This window comes from Plodia interpunctella, chromosome 28, assembly GCF_027563975.2.
Source record: "Plodia interpunctella isolate USDA-ARS_2022_Savannah chromosome 28, ilPloInte3.2, whole genome shotgun sequence".
NCBI classification, from domain to species: Eukaryota; Metazoa; Arthropoda; class Insecta; order Lepidoptera; family Pyralidae; genus Plodia; species Plodia interpunctella.
Window position 1 is genome coordinate 1,036,429 of NC_071321.1, and position 19,631 is coordinate 1,056,059.

General features: G+C 36.3%; 2 protein-coding genes across 2 annotated transcripts in view; one reads left to right on the forward strand and one right to left on the reverse strand.

Annotated features, from left to right (window-relative positions):
• Positions 1-19,631, forward strand: part of LOC128681719 (wee1-like protein kinase) — a 29,511-nt gene that overhangs the window by 2,277 nt on the left and 7,603 nt on the right. The window contains exons 2-11 of the mRNA XM_053765843.1: positions 2,869-2,978; positions 4,081-4,221; positions 4,906-4,991; positions 6,149-6,270; positions 7,191-7,286; positions 9,265-9,411; positions 10,765-10,907; positions 12,179-12,304; positions 18,691-18,818; positions 19,415-19,581. Coding sequence (XP_053621818.1) covers positions 2,869-2,978; positions 4,081-4,221; positions 4,906-4,991; positions 6,149-6,270; positions 7,191-7,286; positions 9,265-9,411; positions 10,765-10,907; positions 12,179-12,304; positions 18,691-18,818; positions 19,415-19,581 — 1,266 coding nt within the window. The remainder of the gene's footprint in view (positions 1-2,868; positions 2,979-4,080; positions 4,222-4,905; positions 4,992-6,148; positions 6,271-7,190; positions 7,287-9,264; positions 9,412-10,764; positions 10,908-12,178; positions 12,305-18,690; positions 18,819-19,414; positions 19,582-19,631) is intronic.
• LOC128681720 (prostaglandin reductase 1-like) lies at positions 15,543-16,753 on the reverse strand. Its single transcript, XM_053765844.2, has one exon. The coding sequence runs from the start codon at positions 16,707-16,709 to the stop codon at positions 15,702-15,704; it is 1,008 nt and encodes a 335-aa protein (XP_053621819.1). The 5' UTR covers positions 16,710-16,753; the 3' UTR covers positions 15,543-15,701.

Here is a 19,631-nt window from a genome sequence, read left to right on the forward strand (position 1 = left end):
ACATTCTACTTGTTTTTTGTTTCCTTGTAAATATATTTAAAATGTTTGTATACTTAAAAATGCTAGATTTTTTTTGCCAAATGCCTAGACAAACAGATAAATGGACACTTCAACGCTCAAACTAAGCACAAAGCTTGTGTTGTAAAATTATAGTGATTTAAATTTGCATTCATACAAAACGTCATAAGTAAGAGAGCTGTTGAATTTGCCAAAGTTTCGGCATTTATATACCTAATATATATATTGTAGGTATATATATACCTATGTCTTCAAAGCAAGCAAGAGTGATTAGGCATTATATTGAGTTAGCTCTGTTTCCCATCAGGCTAGATTCAGGTCAAACACACTCATCATCATATCAAGTGTGTTATTGCTAACACTGGTGTCAGATTATATTCTAGTCGCCTAAAGGCATCTGACATGACGACTTTTACGACTACTTACCGCCATCTAGTGGCATGTAGTCTCAATTAAGGAACTAAACTGTCAAACAGTGTGTACAGTGGTGTGAGTAGTAGGTACATGATGAGAAACATTATCATACATGTTATCCTGGACTTGGTGAAATTATAAAATATAGAGGTAGAATAGAAATAGATAGACAGTTTCTTTCAGCATTTCTTTTCACCAAAACAAAAAATAAATTTATTTATTAAATTAATATGTAGTATTTTTGTTTTTATGTAATTTTTAATTTCAATTGTAATAGTGCCTGTGAAATTCTTCTTTCTGAATAATCTTTAATTGGGGCAAAAATACATTTTTTGTATGTTTGTAACGCGATAACTTTCGAACCATTGGTCCTATTTTGATGAAATTTAAAAGCTATGTAGGATCTGTCAATAGAATTTTTAAGTTTGTGGGGCATCAAAAACGGTTTAGTCATTTTTGAAATATTCACAATTGTGTAAATAAAATAAATTCATCAAAAATGTATTGTGTTCACGAGGTGTAAGTTCGCGGTGAACAACTAGGTTAGTATTTAAAATATGCTACAGACAGACATACAAAATGTTTATGAAGTTTTATTTAACTTTATTGTCGCACATTCTAAAAATAATAAACCAGAAAATCTTATCCTTGTAAAATTCACTTTTATACCAAAAAAATACAATCAAAGACATTTCGGTTACAAATTCTGTTAAAGTACAGTTATCTTAACAATAACACAGATGCAGAGCAGCTGATCTTAAAAAAAATACGCCTACAAAAAGTATGCATCACCTGAACGCACCTTTAGCTCCCATACACGGGATTGTGACCTTTATATCTTCATGACAAGATGCATTTTTACATATAACAAAATGCTCATGTTATGGATTTAGGAATTATTGAGTCACGTTCTGAGAAAAATTAACCTTATTTTTGGAATTATTAGGCGTATTTTCGAACGATGTTTTTCTTTTATTTTTTTTTATTTTAAGTTTTCGTGAGTGAAGTTGACAGGATTTTTACAATGCGAATTAATCTTGTAAAAAACTAGCAACAGATGTTGTCATGATATTGAATTACAATATCTATTATTTAACCCCTGTCGAAAAAGGAGTGTCACGATCACACACGATATAGGCACTATCGTAAACATTAATAGGTACCACCCAACAAATATTACGATTTATTCTGTGTGCTGCAGTGATTAAAATCGTAAACTGTGACTAAGAATTGAATTTACGATATTAAATTCTTGGTCACAAATGGCATTTACCTTTACATAGAAAATAATTAACTACTTTTTACACCGAAATTATCCGATCCATCATTTTGTGGCAACTTCTTTTAAATCCATAAAAGCTGATAAAATGGTATAAAAAAATAATATATTAATGAGTAATTGTTGTCTTCAAGTCAACTTGGGGCAAAAATAAATTTTTTGTATGTTTGTTTGTTTGTTTGTTTGTTTGTTTGTTTGTTTGTTTGTTTGTTTGTTTGTTTGTTTGTAACGCGATAACTTTCGAACCGTTAGTCTGATTTTGATGAAATTTTATAGGTATGTAGGATACGTCAATAGAATTTTTAAGTTCAAGGACGTCAAAATCGGTTAAGTCGTTTTTGAAATATTCATAATTTTGTAAAAACTCCTCGAAAATTTATTGTGTTCTCGAAGTCTTAAGTTCGCGACGAACACCTAGTCATAAATAAAATCACTTTTTTCTACACACTATATCAATTGACCTTAAAAAAATTCTCTAGACATTATAACCATCCCCAAACTTGCCAGAACACACCGATAGAGTACAAGGTGTCTTTTTTTTTTCAAGAAATCCTCAGGTGTGTACACATGTGTGCGTATTGTATGCCATTGTGTGCGTGCGTTTACGCCATTGTTTGGTACCCCTCAAGGAAGCGATTTTGATCCCACTCTTTTCCATAAAATATTTTTTGATAGGCGGAACATATTTTTGATATATTTCCATATTGTTAGATGTGTATCAAATGATAATTGTATATTAAACAGTTTGTTCAAAGGATTTTATGTCATAAACAGTTTTAGACACGATTTTTTCAAGTTTTTATTTTAACACGCATTATTATTTTATTTTAAACTTGTTTCTTTGTATGAACCAGGAGGTATATAACAGCCAAAGTCCATTCCAAAATTAAGCTTCGCCCCGCGGCGTCGCTCCCGTGGGAGTTCTGGGATAATTATGTGTTTTCAGGTTATATTCTACCCGTGTACCAAATTTCATAACAATCCGTTCAGTAGATTTTGCGTGAAAGAGTAACAAATACACACACACACACATAAATCTTCACAAACTTTCGCATTTATAATAGTAGGAAGGATAGGATTTGTTGCCCATTCCAAAATTAAGCAACATATATAACAACATATAGATAAATGATTAATCACTCATTTTCTTATCACAGGTTATCAGACAGTCCTCACACCCCGAAGACGTTGTTGGAGAAATGTTCCACCCCCTCCCACCACCCGCCAAGGTCGAGACTCTTCCCGCCAAAACTCAACGCGCCGACGGGTAAGCATCATTCTCACTACTATATAAGGCCAATACCACTGTTTTCGGAACGACCACTGCTGAGAAGAAACGCCGAAAAGAACTCATTTAAGGGTGAATTTCACAAGCGTTTGAACGCGGCGTGTAGCGTTTCATTAGTGGGTAACATTTTTTTTGAAAATTGTTTTAAAAAAAATGATTACTTAAGTAATCATTACTTAAGTGATCATTTTTTTTAAAAAATGATTACTTAAATCATTTTTTTTAAATTAAACGTTTAAAAAATTAACATTGTACCATTACTTTACTTATATATATAAAATAGGATAATTAAATTGATTACTGTGTATGGTACAATTTCATAAACACTAATCTAGCTTGTGAAATTCACCTTTAAACAGTGTTGGTCCCTATCATGCCAGAAGGGCTTACCATAATTGCCCTTTATATATAAATTTACCCGAACAACTGTTATTATTCAGAGTTGAAAGGCACACTAAGTCCTTCTCCGTACGTTAGTGCCTATATCTATTAAAAAAAAAATAGTTACAGATGCAGATATATTCACTGCACGGACATGAAGTCACACATTGAATGCAATAGATCTCTCTGACAACGATAAACGCTTGTGTCGAAAATTATTTTTTTGTAAAAAACATATTTATTTATTGTGTAAAACTTATACTTTAATTATAATTAGGTTAACTATGTAAGTATATACATACATTAAACAGATATTTTATATAGTATTAATATACCTAAATAGTATTCATTTGAACTGATTGATCTATGAATTTAAATTGAATTGAGTCCGCAATTTACGTTTGTTTTGAGTGCGACCTCCTCTTATCTATGCGTGTTGCTGTGCCCGCCGGGGTCCTTAAATAAATAAATAAAGTAAATATATCAGGACAAATCACACAGATTGAGCTAGCCCCAAAGTAAGTTCGAGACTTGTGTGTTATGAGATACTAACACAACGATACTATATTTTATAACAAATACATATATAGATAAACACCCAAGACCTACCCTATACCAACATAAATATGTGATTTTTATAACACATCAACTTTATGGTATGCAATAAAAATATTGAGTATTGATTATTGTGTGTCTTCAGGCATGCCGTCTGGCTCGAGTCACCACCTACACCCACCGTCAGCCGATGACGACAGCGCTCTCGGCAGTCTGCCGCCTGATGATGATGACTCCAGGGTCTTGAGGAGGCCGCAGGCTAACATAAACCCTTTCACACCTGATGGTAAGTCAATTACACTTTCTCTCTCACATCTGAGCGTTATGACGGTTGCCTCCGCAGCCGCATAGAAAGTCGTGCTGTGACTATAGGGCAGTCATAAAATGAAATCTTGAAAACAAAATTTTTCTTAGGACGGAACGTGAATTTAGGCCGTCGCAGGTGCGAATGAAGCGACATATGCAGGGTCACTGGTATCTAACACATAACCTTCCAAAGGCGCATAAGGTACATAGAGACTAACATCTTTTGTTCTACGACTTTTGTCTAAATGTATTATTACATTTAGACACAAATATACAACAATTTTTCGTGTTTTAGTTTTAACGTGGTTTCTATAAAACGTTACCTCTATGCCCGATTCCGCTACATAACGCTACTATACTGTCTCGTGTTGCTCGGCTATTACATGGAGTTAACATGTGTAGAATCGCAAATTAGATTGTATTTTCTTTTATATGAAAAAAAAAAGAAACGTACGTATCACGAAAAGTCGTGGAATAAAAGTTGCTTGTTTTGATGTACCCAAGTAGTCTTTAGGAAGATCACAATTATCTTATATATATATATATATATTATTTGGAGCATAAATATTTTTTACAATTTTCTGACCTTGTCATCTTTAATTTTTACCTACCTTACCCTCGAATAAGATATATGTACTGTTCTAATCAAGCATTACCTTTGCAGGTCAAGCGCTGAACAAAAAAAAGCGAGCGTTGTCTAAAACGCCAACGTGGGACGCCACACCCGAGCAGCCGGCGAAGAGACTCAGGGTAACAATTACGTTATTATCATATTATATATCTTCATTCTGAAGAGGAAAGTTGATTTCTTTGGCCACATACAAAGGGGACCCCAGTTTAAGACTGGTTCTTGAAAGCAAAATCCCTGGCAAAAGACCTCCTGGCCGCCCTCGACGAATGTGGTTCGACGACATAAAGTATTGGACCGGACTTGATACAACCAACTGCAAATCACGGCCCAAAGCCGCGAGGGTTTCCTTATGCTGACCTCCATACTTCAATTCGAAGATGGCACCCCATAATGATAACGTATATTATCATATATGTTATGTCTGTCCCTATGTATGTTTAGATCTTTAAAACTACGCAAAGGATTTTGACGCGGGTTTTTTTTAATAGATACCGCAATTCCTGAGGAAGGTGTACAATTTATTATAGCTTATACGAGTGAAGCCGGGGCGGGCCGCTAGTATATACATACACTCCATTTTTTTCTTACGAATCCTATACATGTAAACAATCTTCACAGAACAAATTATAGAGTTTTATCGAAAATAACCTGGAATAACACATAGAGTATTTTATATCGAAATATGCTTCTTGAAATTTATCCTATGCAATTATATAAATGCAAAAAATTTTTGTTACAATACTTGGACACACTTATGATGAAATTGAAAACTTATTACCTAAACCCACATAAAGTTATAACTTCAAGTACTGAGTATATATATTAATTATTATTTACACATACCACTATACTATTTACCTCAACTTACACACCCAAAAATATGGTCTCACATTAATTCCTACCGTAACCTTGGTTCCTTTTTGTTTATTTCTTTTACTTAACATTCACAATTAAATAAATATAAATTAATAAATACATTAGGACAAATCACACAGATTGAGCTAGGCCCAAATTAAGTACAATTGTAGTCTTTATGTAAAACTTTTAAGGAAGTGGCAGCAGGTTATTTCCATCACGACTATCATTAGATAACTCACTGCGAAGTCTTAGCCTTATATTGTAACCAAGATTACTGGAATAAACGACTATTTTATTTTATTATTTTATATCCCACGGGAGCGAAACCCCGCGGCGCAGCTAGTATGGTATAATAGAACAATGGAATCTTCAAACAGTTTAAGTGTTCACTAAATAAATAATGATTATTTGTTGGCAGGAATCAAACATATCCCGGTACAACATAGAGTTTGTGGAGCTGGGTGTTATCGGCAGGGGTTCGTTCGGCAGAGTCACCAAGTGTGTCAACAAATTAGACGGGTGCATTTACGCTATCAAGAGGTGAGTTTTATATTCTTTGTATCAATATTTCCCTCAGCTGTGTTCTCTAAGTTTCGAAAATTTACATTTTCAAACATAAATACATGTGATATCTTGCACTTCTCTACCTCTTGGTGATATTTCATGATTTTTGATGAATTTTTCTTATCCTACTCGTGCCACATAAGTTTGTACACCAATCTGACTCATGTATAGTAGTTTTCATGGACCATCACTTGCTTCCGGTGAAAGAAAACATCGTGAGGAAACCTGCACACTGGTTGATTATTAACTTGTGTGTGAAACAGAGAGGGCGATGGCAAACCACTCCATTAATAGTGCCAAGAAAGTCGTTGTGTGTGTGTGTTTCGTTTTAAGTAATGACCACAACCGGCGATCCTCAGCCATGAGGAATACGACTTTGAAGAAGAAAATGAATGTTCTTGGTGAAACGAACAAATTATGTAATTAGTTTTTGCTTTCGTGATTTCCGACGGGAGTAGTTTGTTTTTCGTGACGAAAGGTCACTATTTCCTACACCATTCTTCAATCTACAAGAGTGTAAAATTTCAAGAAGATTGGTCGAGTACATAGAGTGTGAAGAGGCAACAAACTTAATTTCGTATTTATAATATTAGTTAGGACAAGTATTGTCGTTGAGTTAGTAACTCACAAGTGTCGAACTTACTTCGACGACCTCGGTGGCGCAGTGGTAAAGTGCTTGCCTCTGAACCGAGAGGTCCCAGGTCCGATCCCCGGTCGGGTCATGATGGAAAATGATCTTTTTCTGATTGAAAGACCAAGATATTTTATAAGAAATACATATATATTTGTTATACAATATAGTATCGTTGAGTTAGTATCCCATAACACAAGTGTCGAACTTAATTTAGGGGCCAGCTCAATCTGTGTGATTTGTCCATACTCGGTAATGTGCGCAGGTCGCTGCGGCCGGTGGCGGGGTCGGCGGCGGAGCGCGCGGCGCTGACGGAGGTGTATGCGCACGCGGCGCTCGGGAAACATCCGCACGTCGTCAGGTACGTTATAATAATTGAGTAGGTTGACAAGGTCAGAAAAAAATATATTTATATTTAAAAAATAGTAAGCCCTTCTGGCATAATAGGGACCAACACTGTTTGAATGAGTTTCTTTCGGCATTTCTTCTCAGCAGTGGTCTTTCCGAAATGCTAGTAGTTTGTAGCTTTGGTAAACATCATTTAATTTAGAATATGACGTGAAAAAGTGCCTGTGAAGGCCTAATTTCTGAATGATTTGATTTTGATTTTGATTTTGATTTTAAAAACTGTAAAAAGTATGAATAATTTTAATTTAAATAGATGTATTCAGGATCATTATGATAATTTGTATTTATATACACAAATTGACTGTAACAATGCAGCTGGATCTAAATGGATGTAGCTGTCGAATATAGCTGTCTTAGGGAACATGTTAGCACGTTGTGACGTCACTTGTTCGTGTCATTTGGACGACTCCTAAAATGTGTGATTTTATTTTTGTCATATCTATGAACGCATTGTCATTAATTATTACAGTAATTTTTTCACGGGTGTTTCTAATGATATAAGGTCCTTCGTGTAGTCATCGAAGCAAAAATTTGTCAACTAGCCTATTGTATTATCACTAGCCGCGTCCCGGGGCTTCGCTTCTGCGGGAATTGCTTGATATAAAGTACAGCTTGACATAAAAGAGATAACAAAGGACGAGGGCGCTAGTTTTTTTCCTAACTGTCACATTTTTGACGTAAAATGTGGCAACAATTTTGTATGGAAATTTTTTAGTTCCACTTTAATTTCTACTCTTTATTGTCAAGCTGTACTTTATATCAAGAAATTCACAACAATATAAACATACGCACATGTAATACTCATAAACTTTTATTGTATTTATAATACTAGTTACGCCACCGGGCCTCGCTCACATAGCAATTTCTTAATATAAACTATCATGTGTGTTGTTTCATGTTATATTCTGTGTACCAAATGTCGTAACAATAAGTCCAGTAGATACTGGACGGCTTGTTATGAAATTTGGTACACGGTTAGAATATAACCTGGAATTACGTGTATGGGATGGTTTTTATCCCGAAAATTCCACGGTAGCGAAGCCCCGTAGCGCGGCTAGTTAAATTATAAATCACAAAGGTATTTTTTTCCATACAACACAAACTGGGACTAAAACCTTATTACAACAGTCAGTCCAATATGTAATTAGTTTTCATTAAACTAGCAGATTGTCCCTGCTTCGCTCGGGTAAAAGGTATCATACTATCTATTGGTGAAATATCGCATGAAATTCCATGCAATAAATTTGAGTTTCTTGCAAACAGGCAGACAGACTTAACACTTTATTAAGTTCTTTTTACTAACACATAATAATGCTAGTATTTCTCCGGAATAAAATTGTTTTGATTTTGTGAACGGGCTTAGTTTTATAATATATAAAGATAATGAAAAGAAGAAGCGGTGGTGGTGTAATGGTTAAGACGCCCGCCTGTGGATCGAAAGGTCCTAGGTTCGAATCCTACTCGTGCCACATGAGTTTGATAGTAGTTTTTATAGACCACCACTTGCTTCCGGTGATGGAAAACATCGCGAGGAAACCTGCACACTGGTTGATTATTATTAACTTGTGTGAAATGGAGAAGGCAATGCAAAGGCAAAGTTGTTGTGTGTGTTTAATTCCACGTAATGACCAACCCTCAGCCATGTGGAATACGACTATGAAGAAGAAAGATAATAAATATTTGTTATAAGATGTCAACCCGGTATATAAGGTACCTACATACCAAATTTCAAGCAAATCCAGGTCCAGTAGATTTCGAGTGATGCTCGTTCAGACAGACAGACAGACAAAAATTTCCAAAACTATATTTTCGTCATCTATATCAGTAACCAAGTATATTCCATGAAGAATTTTTTTTAAATATCCAATGTATAAATTTGGTCTTTCTTCAATTTGATTATATGTATTGATTGTTAATATTTTATGAAAAAGGTATTACTCGGCGTGGGCGGAGGACGACCATATGATAATACAGAACGAGTACTGTGACGGTGGTTCTTTACAACAGAAAATGGAGAGTGGTCCTCTGGTCGAGAGCGAACTATTGATGCTGTTGCAACACATAGCTGATGGCCTAACGTGAGTGCATGACTATCTCTTTCTTTCTCTCCATCTATATCTATCTCTCGGTCTATCTATGTATCTCTCTCTCTACGACCTCGGTGGCGCAGTGGTAAGGTTCTTGCCACTGATCCCGGGTTCGATTCCCGGTCGGGTCATGATGGAAAATGATCTTTTTCTGATTGGCCCGGGTCTTGGATGTTTATCTATATATCTATTTGTTATAAAATATAGTATCGTTGAGTTAGTATCCCATAACACAAGTCTCGAACTTACTTTGGGGCTAGCTCAATCTGTGTGATTTGTCCTTATATATTTATTTTATTTATATCTATATTTCTATCTATCTCTCTATCTATCTCTTATCTCGTCATGTTCCTGAGTTCGGGGCTGTGACGCCGCGAAGCTCGCGGTCAGCGTGAAAAATTCGACTGTCCGTTGTCAACCCGCCTTAGGAATGCCGTTGTTGATTGTTAGCTGTAGGTATGTGTCGGTCAATCGCCTCGTATGACATCCACTGGAGTATATGGAGTGGTCCTATTTTGGGGCGGGATCACAAGTATTTTTTTGCGAATGTCTAATTCTTTGTCACAATGTAAGTGTGAAGAGATATTCTATCCTAATTAATATTATAAATGCGAAAGTTTGTTTGTTTGTTTGTTTGTTTGTTCTTCACGCTCTATCTACTCAACCAATCTTCTTGAAATTTTGCATACACGTAGTTTATAGATAGGAGTTAGGATATATAGGATACTTTTCATCCCGCAAAAAAACTTACGCGGGGCGAAACCGCGGGCAACAGCTAGTGTGATAATAAAATAAACAACACTCAACGGCCCGCACTAAGCTTGTATCGCGTAAATGGCTCAAAAAGAAAATTATATTTGTATATTTTTTTTTATTATTTTGTTTTTGTACTTATTGTGTGTAGTTTTGATAAAGTATACTGATTTAAGTAATTCATTGCTTGTTGTTACCTGATGTTTCGTGTACTTCTATTTTCTTCACAATGCACGTTTGTCTTACGCTACCTTACTTTGTGCGTTAAATTATTTCCTTTCAAATACTTGGTTGACTGGAAGAGATCCCTTTCTGGGATAAGTCCGCCTTTGTACGCGTTCTTTCTTTATTTTACTGCTTTCCTTGTATGTGTTTTCTTCGTGCAATAAAGAGTTTACAAACAAACAAACAAGAAAAGACACAACTAATTTGTTTTATATTAGTGGGAACCTATCCGAGTTACATTTAACGGTCAATTGCGTGAACGCAGCTGTTGGTTCCCCTAAATACAATCAATCAATCAATCAATCAATCAATCAATCAATCAATCAATCAATCAATCAATCAATCAAAAATTATTTTCAACAACAGATACATCCACTCGCTGGAATTGGTGCACATGGACGTGAAGCCCGGCAACATATTCGTGTGCAGCGACGCCGAGCCCGCGCACGACTCCGACGACGGCTACGACGACGACGACACCAACAAGCTGCACCACACCTACAAGATTGGTGAGTGGGAATTTTGGGAAATTGCCCGGTGGGAAGATTGCAATCGCAATCGCGACGGCTACGACGTTGACGTAACAGGCAAGCTGCACCGCACCTACAAGAGTTGTGAGTGGGAGTTTTGGGAAATATGGGAATTGCACTTGATCATGACGAAACGTACATCGCACGTGTATGTGATATTCAAGTGGCTCGGAATTTTGGAGGAGAATCTAGGAATTTTGGGTATTCCCTCAGATTATGAAAACATGAAGCATAATCGCGTATATAAGATTGGTGAATATTGGGAAATATGGTAATTGTGGGAATTTTGGAAATGGTATAATAAAAATGCTCGTTTAATAATTGTGATTTTATGTATGCGTTTTGACGACCTCGGTGGCGCAGTGATAAAGTTCTTGCCACTGAACCGTGAGGTCCCGCGTTCGATACCCGGTCGGGTCATGATGGATAATGATCTTTTTCTGATTTGCCCGGGTCTTGTATGTTTATTATATATACATGGTTACTAGACCATATCTAACGCATAACCTTCCAAGGGCGCATAAGGTACATAGAGACTAGCATCTTTTGTTCTACGACTTTTGTCTAAACGTAATAAATACATTTTCCTTTTTTTACTTTTAATGTGTTTCTATAAAACGTTACCTCTATGCCCGATTCCGCTACATAACGCTACTGTACTGTCTCGTGTTGCTCGGCTATTGCATACAGTTAAAATGTTTAGAATCGCAAATTAGAAAATGTTTTTTTTTTTTATGAAAAAAAACTACGAATCACGAAAAGTCGTAGAATAAAAGTTGCTTGTTTTGATATACCCAAGTAGTCTTTAGGAGGTTTTGTGTTTGATACAAGTAACCCTGTATATGTACTTGTTATAAATAAATATAGTATCGTTGAGTTAGTACCCCATAACAATATAAATAAATATTTAAGACAAATCACACAGATTGAGCTAGCCCCAAAGTAAGTTCTAAACTTGTGTCATGGGATACTAACTCAACGATACTATATTTTATAACAAATACATATATAGATAAACATCCAAGACCCGGGCCAATCAGAAAAAGATCATTTTCCATCATGACCCGACCGGGGATCGAACCCGGGATCTCTCGGTTCAGAGGCAAGAACTTTACCACTGCGCCATCGAGGTCGTCTAACCGTTTTCCATAAGATAATAACACAAGTCGGACTTACTTTTGGGCTAGCTCAATCTGTGTGATTTGTCCATACATATATATTTATTTTATTTATTAATGTCCTGCGTGCAGGGGACCTGGGCCACGTGACGTGTATATCCTCGCCGTCGGTGGAGGAGGGAGACTGCCGCTACCTGCCCAAGGAGGTCCTGCACGAAGACTTCACGCACCTCACCAAAGCGGACATCTTTGCATTTGGTGAGTGTTAAGACTTTATAACAGAAAAAGCCAAGAAATAAATGTTATTCTTCAATTAAAAAGTACGATCTATGGATGCTTCTTTCAAATGTTTCTAATAGGGAGTATTACTGCACATTTATCCCGCCAGAGTACAGCACTGTATGTTAGGTACACAAAAGCTTTGCCGCCTTTTGCTAAGTCGATTAATACGTAATATTTTAGAGTACTTTATTAATACTTTCATTGTGTAAGCATTCGTTTGTGAAAATATACAACAATGTAGCATATTCGGTGCCGAAATATTGGGAAAAATCGTTTTCCATAAGATAATAAAACTTCGAAAACTATGGGATACGCCTGACGCTGTAAAATTTTCGAGCCAGTAAACGGTCGAAAAGAAGCTCCGAACACTCGTTTATATCAGTTTATGACCCCAGTTGACCAAATAATGCAGAACATAACCTAAAATAGTGTTATTATTTTCAGGATAATCCACTAAATCCTTCCTTTTTCCTTTAAACTCGCACCACGATTGCGTAGAAGGAATTTTTGGTCGTAAATTTGCAACAATATTCAAAATTGGCGCTTTTTGCCTCCATTGGCGATGTTTGTGTACCTTAGTTGTACCAGTAGCGCCATCTGCGCTGAGCTTTGCGTTATATGCCCTATTAGGCGTCCAAGCGGCCATGACCGGGAAATAAACTCCTACATAAGACTCCTCATTAAAATTAAAATGAAGTTTTATTTAATATGCAATTAATGAGTTTTTTTTTTGATTGGCTATATTATTGCATGACGACCTCGGTGGCGCAGTGGTAAAGTGCTTGTCTCTGAACCGAGAGGTCCTGAGTTCGATCCCCTGTCGGGTCATGATGGAAAATGATCTTTTTCTGTTTGGCCCGGGTCTTGGATGTTTATCTATATATGTATTTGTTATAAAATATAGTATTGTTGAGTTAGTATCCCGTAACACAAGTCTCGAACTTACTTTGGGGCTAGCTCAATCTGTGTGATTTGTCCTTATATATTTATTTACTATTTATTTGATTATTAATCACTTAAACTGATATAAACTTTATTTTGACTGAAGATCTTACCTTTATGAAGTCCATATTTTAATAAGTCTTCACGTGTGAAGTGTTCCGAGCTTTTCGACCGTTTACTGGCTCGAAAATTTTACAGCGTGAAGCGTATCCCATAGTTTTCGAAGTTTTTTTTTTATCTCATGGACCACGATTTTCCCAATATTTCGGCACCCGAATATGCTACATTGTTGTATATTTCAGGAACATTTGTTGTTGAAGTTATAATTTCTTTATTATATATTATATTATTTATGTTTCTAATTAAATGACCACCACTGGATATGTATTCCATTACAAACTTAGTAACACGAAATGTGATGAAACATTGCCCTCGTCTACAACGTGATTAGACTGGAATGCCAATTTATTAATTAGACTGCAGGTGTGTAAAATATAATCGATGTTTTTTGATACATATAATATCAATTGATAACACAATCTATGCACTGTCACGGCTCTTTGACATACAGGGTTACTGGTATTTAACGCATAACCTTCCAAAGGCGTATAAGCTACATAGAGACTAACAAGTTTTCTTCTACGATTTTTCTCTAAACGTGATAAAATACAAAAAAAAACCTTTTTTTTTTTCGTTTCTATAAAACTTTAACTCTATGTTCGATTCCGCTACATAACGCTACTGTACTGTCTCGCGTTGCTCGGCTATTACATAGAGAATAAGATGTGTAGAATCGCAAATTAGATTGTATTTTTTTTATATGAAAAAAAAAAACTACGAATCACTAGAGTCGTAGAATAAAAGTTGCTTGTTTTGATGTACCCAAGTAGTCTTTAGGAGGTTTTGCGTTTGAAGTTCTGGTCGTAAAGTAGGTATACTTACCTGTATTAGTTTCTGTTTTACGGCTTGTTGATAAAGTATCTGATAGCCTAAATAATTTATGTAACAGCTTTGAAAACTGTGTTTCACAATTGTCGAATAGGACAAATTGGCCAATCATTCAAGGCAGTTTTTAGTTTTATCTGGTTGATTACAATATTAGATATAGATTAGATTTTTTGTCTGTCCGTATGTTTGTTCGGGCATCACGCAAAAACTACTGAATGGAATTTGATGCGTTTATCACAGTTGTATGGTCTAACTTAATCTGATATATGTTAAATCGCGATACTTTGATTGGTACCCGAGTTATTAACAATAATGAGCCAGATTCAGATTTTATTGCAAGTAACATGTTATATAGGTTGGTTACACAAGTGCATAAGTTGATAGTACAAGTGACGCCCTGCAAGAGCGCAGCAAACATTGAGGGTAGGGTATGAGCGGACTCGCGAAACATACGCGGGTGAAGCCGCGGGCAATAGATACTATGCGTCGATACTAGTATAATTCTATATGAGATTGTGTCATGTTATCTCCAGACTAGATATAAATAAAATTTGTTGAAATCGCTTCGGTTTTCGGCGATTACAATGAATGGTCACCGCTTTACGTGATGTAATACATTTGTTACATAATGTTGTGCAATTTTTATAACTATTTAAATAAGTAAAAAACAATTTTTGAAAATACTAATGAGACGAAAAAATTCTGGAATCGAGCGTGAATCGAATCCGCGCCCCTGTGCTATCCGCGACAGTGCTCTTCACCACCCTGAGCTGTCGAGACCATGCCAGTTCAGCTGAATTAATTCATCTCTTTACGTATTACGCGCCGACGTTCAAAAATAAATTGAAGAGCGTGTGTGACATGTATAACAAATCCTTTAAAGTAAAAACAAGTTTTACATGTGTAAAACTTAAACCACCTAAAGTTATATGAAAATACAGTAAAAATTGTTTTGTCATGTGTTAAACTGATAACTAGCTGGACCCGGCGATGTTACTCGCAATTTAACATTTAACATTCGTTGTAATTATTTCAAGAAAACTCGTAATATTTTAATTTTATGCACAGTAGCGCCATCTACTATATAAGGCGCCGTTGACTATCAGATTTTTTTGGCCAAATTCTACGGGAATAGCGTACTTTCGGAATTAAAAAGTACCCTATGTGTTGATCCAAGTTATCAGCTATCCCGATACCAAATTTCATAAAAATTGGCCCAGATTCATCGTGAAGACGTAACATATATTTTCACAGACTCGCCTTTATAATATTAGCGGGATGTACTTAACTGTCGTTTAATGAAGTTGTAACAAACAAACAAACATTATAATTATAATTAACACGTTTATTAATGAAACATTAAACAAATACAGGTATAACTTTTAAACTTTCGCGTTACCTAATTAAAAAGGTATTTGCGCGTCTAACACCTGTTGTTTAGTATAAATGTAAGTATAACATAATTTAATTCTCACATAGGAACTTAAACCTTCACAACCGCTTTGCCCTGGTTCTCTCCGTTTAGCATCCCTACAAATGCATCGAAGACTTTGTCGAAACCTTCAGTTACATGCTCCTCGACCTTAATCTGCCCCGAGGATATCCACCTGGCCAAATCGGCAAACGCCTCAGCCCATCTGTCGTGCCACCTTGCCACCAAAAACCCTTCGATCTTCAGTTGTTTAGCCACCAATGCCGGTTGTATCATGGTCGCTTTCGGAATCTTGTCCGGATCCTCATTATAACCACTAATAGAACCGCACACAGCGACACGTCCGTACAAATTCATCTGATTTATAATAATACTGCTCAATTCTCCGCCGACATTATCAAAGTAACAATCGATGCCTTTGGGCGCGGCCTGTTTTAGAGCCGAGACAGCGTCGACGGTTTTGTAATTGAACGCATTGTCGAAACCTAGGTTCTTTTCGAGCCACGACACTTTCTCGTCCGAACCGGCGAATCCTATCACCTTGCACCCTTTGAGTTTCGCTATCTGGCCCACGATCGACCCAACCGCCCCGGCGGCGCCGGTCACAACAACAGTTTCACCTGGTTTTGGCTTACATAATTCCAATAAACCAAAGTAAGCGGTCGCCCCAGGCATACCTACAGCTCCAACGCTCAAAGACTCCGACAGGCCTTTAAGATCGGGCAGTTTGTACACCTTATCTATAGGCGTTGGTGCAGCGTTAGGATCGATCACTGTGTAGTCTCTCCATCCTTTGTGCGAGACGACTTTCGAACCAACAGGGAATCTTGGGTTCTTTGAATCTTGCACCACGGCTAATTGAAAGCCGAATTGATCATAGGGCGTGGGATATCTGGAGTTGTATGCGCGTTGGTAAGGATCGACGCTGATCCATTCGGTTTTGACTAGAATTTCTCCGTTCTTGATAGCCGGCAGGTCGTGTTCCACGACGTCGAAATCCTCCCTTTTGGGCACACCTTGAAAGTGACGCTTCACAACGTATTTTTTCGCGCGTACCATTTTTACGACTGAATCGTACGGTTGAAGATTGTTGTATATATTTTGTTGATAATGTTGTGACGTTAAGTTATCGTGTTTGTCAGTCACGACTGTTTTTTTATGTCGTAACATGTAATCTGTGTTATCTGCTGGATTCGTCCGCTATCATTGATATGTGTTACGGTGACTATAGTATTTTTAAATATTGTATTATATGCTCTCAGTCTATCCATCGTTTACTAATCCTAACTAATATTATAAAAGCAAAAGTAAATTTGTTTGTTACCTCTTCACGCTTTACCTGCTCGACCAATCTTCTTCTGCATACACGTAGTATGAAGTACGGAAAAGGACATAGGGTACTTTTTGTCCCGAAATTTTCACGGGAGCGGAGCGGTTGGAAGTGTTAAAAAATTCAAATTGTGAAAGTTGAGATTTCTATTGGCAATATTACCATCCATGTTATGGGCTGTACATTTAAATAAATCTATTTATAGATTTATGTACACAAAAATATAACAGGTAAATAGTATACAATTAAACAAGTATAAGGGCCCTACTTATTTCAAAAGGAATCTCTTCCAGTATACTCGTGAGAGGAGTGGTGATTTGTAGCAGAAAACTGACACATAAAAAACAAGCCAAATTATATAGAAAAAGATTAAATAAAAACACACACACACGCACACACAAAATGTGAATTAATTATAATTAAATATTTATTCGAATTTATTACAATTTAGTTCATTCGTAATTTTAGCTTATTCTTTTTTTCTTAACCTGTATTTACTTAAAAAAAAAAACGAAAATGCAATAAAAAAAATAAAATTGTAATATGCTATTTTACAATAAAGAATTAGCTGTGAGTTAGTGGAATTATAATCATAATTCCTAATAAAAATCATACTTATCTCAAACTGATTATGGAATCAACGTACAGTATTACAGATATAACTCAGCGTGACACACAATTTTAAATAGTTTATTCCCAACATACCAATGTCACACCGCGATATGTAACACCACTACACATCGGGAGAACAATTCCCGTTGTTTAACATTGTCGATCCATACATTCAAGAGCGACAAGTATGAAATTTTATGTAGAACCTAGTGCTAATATTTTTTACGGAGAAATAATTAATGAATAACAATTACAAAGAATGGATAATATATTTCGTTTTTTTTTTAAAGTATATATATATATATATAATATTTCTTAGAAGTATATATATATATATATATATATAATATTTCTTAGAAGTATATATATATATATATATATATAATATTTCTTAGAAGTATATATATATATATATATATATAATATTTCTTAGAAACGTCACTGATAAGTGTAGAAAATTCTTAGTTTAATAGTTACAAATCAACTTGGAGCAATTTTTTTGTATGTATGTTTGATTGTTTGTTTATAACGCGATAACTTTCGAACCGTTACTCTGATTTTGATGAAATTTAAAAGGTATATAGGCAACGAAATCGGTCGTTATTGAAATATTCACAATTTTGTAAAAGCTTGTTAAAATTTATTGTGTTCGCGTGGTCTAAGTTCGCGGCGAACAACTAGTATTAAGTTATTAAAAGAGAGTGCGTTTGTTTGTTTTTCGCCGACAAACTGGTTTACAGTATGGCGACTTTTTCTCTAAGTGATAATCTGTAACTGTTTTTCTGGATAAATAAAGGTACTTTTTGACTTTTATATAATAATTAGTTTGACGAGCTCGGTGGCGCAGTGGTAAAGTGCTTGCCTCTGAACCGTGAGGTCCCGGGTCCAATCCCCAGTCGGGTCATGATGGAAAATGATCTTTTTCTGATTGGTCCGCGTCTTGGATGTTTATCTATATGTGCATATGTTATAAAATATAGTATCGTTGAGTTAGTATCCCGTAACACAAGTCTCGAACTTACTTTGGGGCTAGCTCAATCTGTGTGATTTGTCCTAATATATTTATTTAGTTTTAATATGTCTATCGTTTATTTACAGGTCTAACGCTATACGAAGCGGGTGGCGGCGGTCCCCTGCCCAAAAACGGACAGCAATGGCACGATTACAGGGACGGGAAGCTTCCGGAACTGCCCAATTTGTCCAGAGAGTTCAATCAATTGTTAAAGGTGATTCACTCTCTCTCTCTCTCTCTCTCTCAATTGCTGTTTGTCTCACTTGTTTGTTTGCGCTCGCTCTTACTCGTTCGCTCTCTGTCACTCATTCACTCGTCCTTTCACTTGCAAAATCAAAAATAGAAATCAAATAATTTATTCAGAAATTGGGCCTTCACAGGCACGTCATATTATAAGTAAAATGATATTTACCAAAGCTACAAACTACTAGCATTTCGTAATGACCACTCTTGTTCTCTGTCTCATTCATTCTCACTCTGCGTTTCTCTGTCCCACTCCCTTGGATTAGTTTTTTACTACAACACTAGCTTTTACTACCCACGTCTTCGTATGTGAGTACAAATCCGTTTCCCGTGGGAATTTCAGGAAATCCCCTACACTGTTTGGAACCTACACACCAAATTTCAGCTTTCCACGCCCAGTAGTTTCCGCTGTGCGTTGTCTATCTGTCTGTCAGTCACTCAGTAACGCAAATATAGATTGTAAAATAAGTTCGATGATTATGAAACAAATAAATAAAGAAAGAAACAAAAACAGATTTATTTCATCGTCAAAAAATTATGCTAACACGAATTCTCGTACATGATCAGAAAATGGTCCACCCGGATCCGAATATGCGGCCGTCGGGCGCGCAGCTGCGCAAGCACCCGCTGCTGCACCCGAGCGGCAACAAGAGCAAGTCGCAGCTGCGCCGGGAGCTGGCCGCCGCCGAGATGAAGAACGAACTGCTGCTGAGGAAGCTGCAGGACGCTGCCAGGTTGGTGTTGCACGAAGCGATAACACATAGGAGACGCACAATTTTTGGTG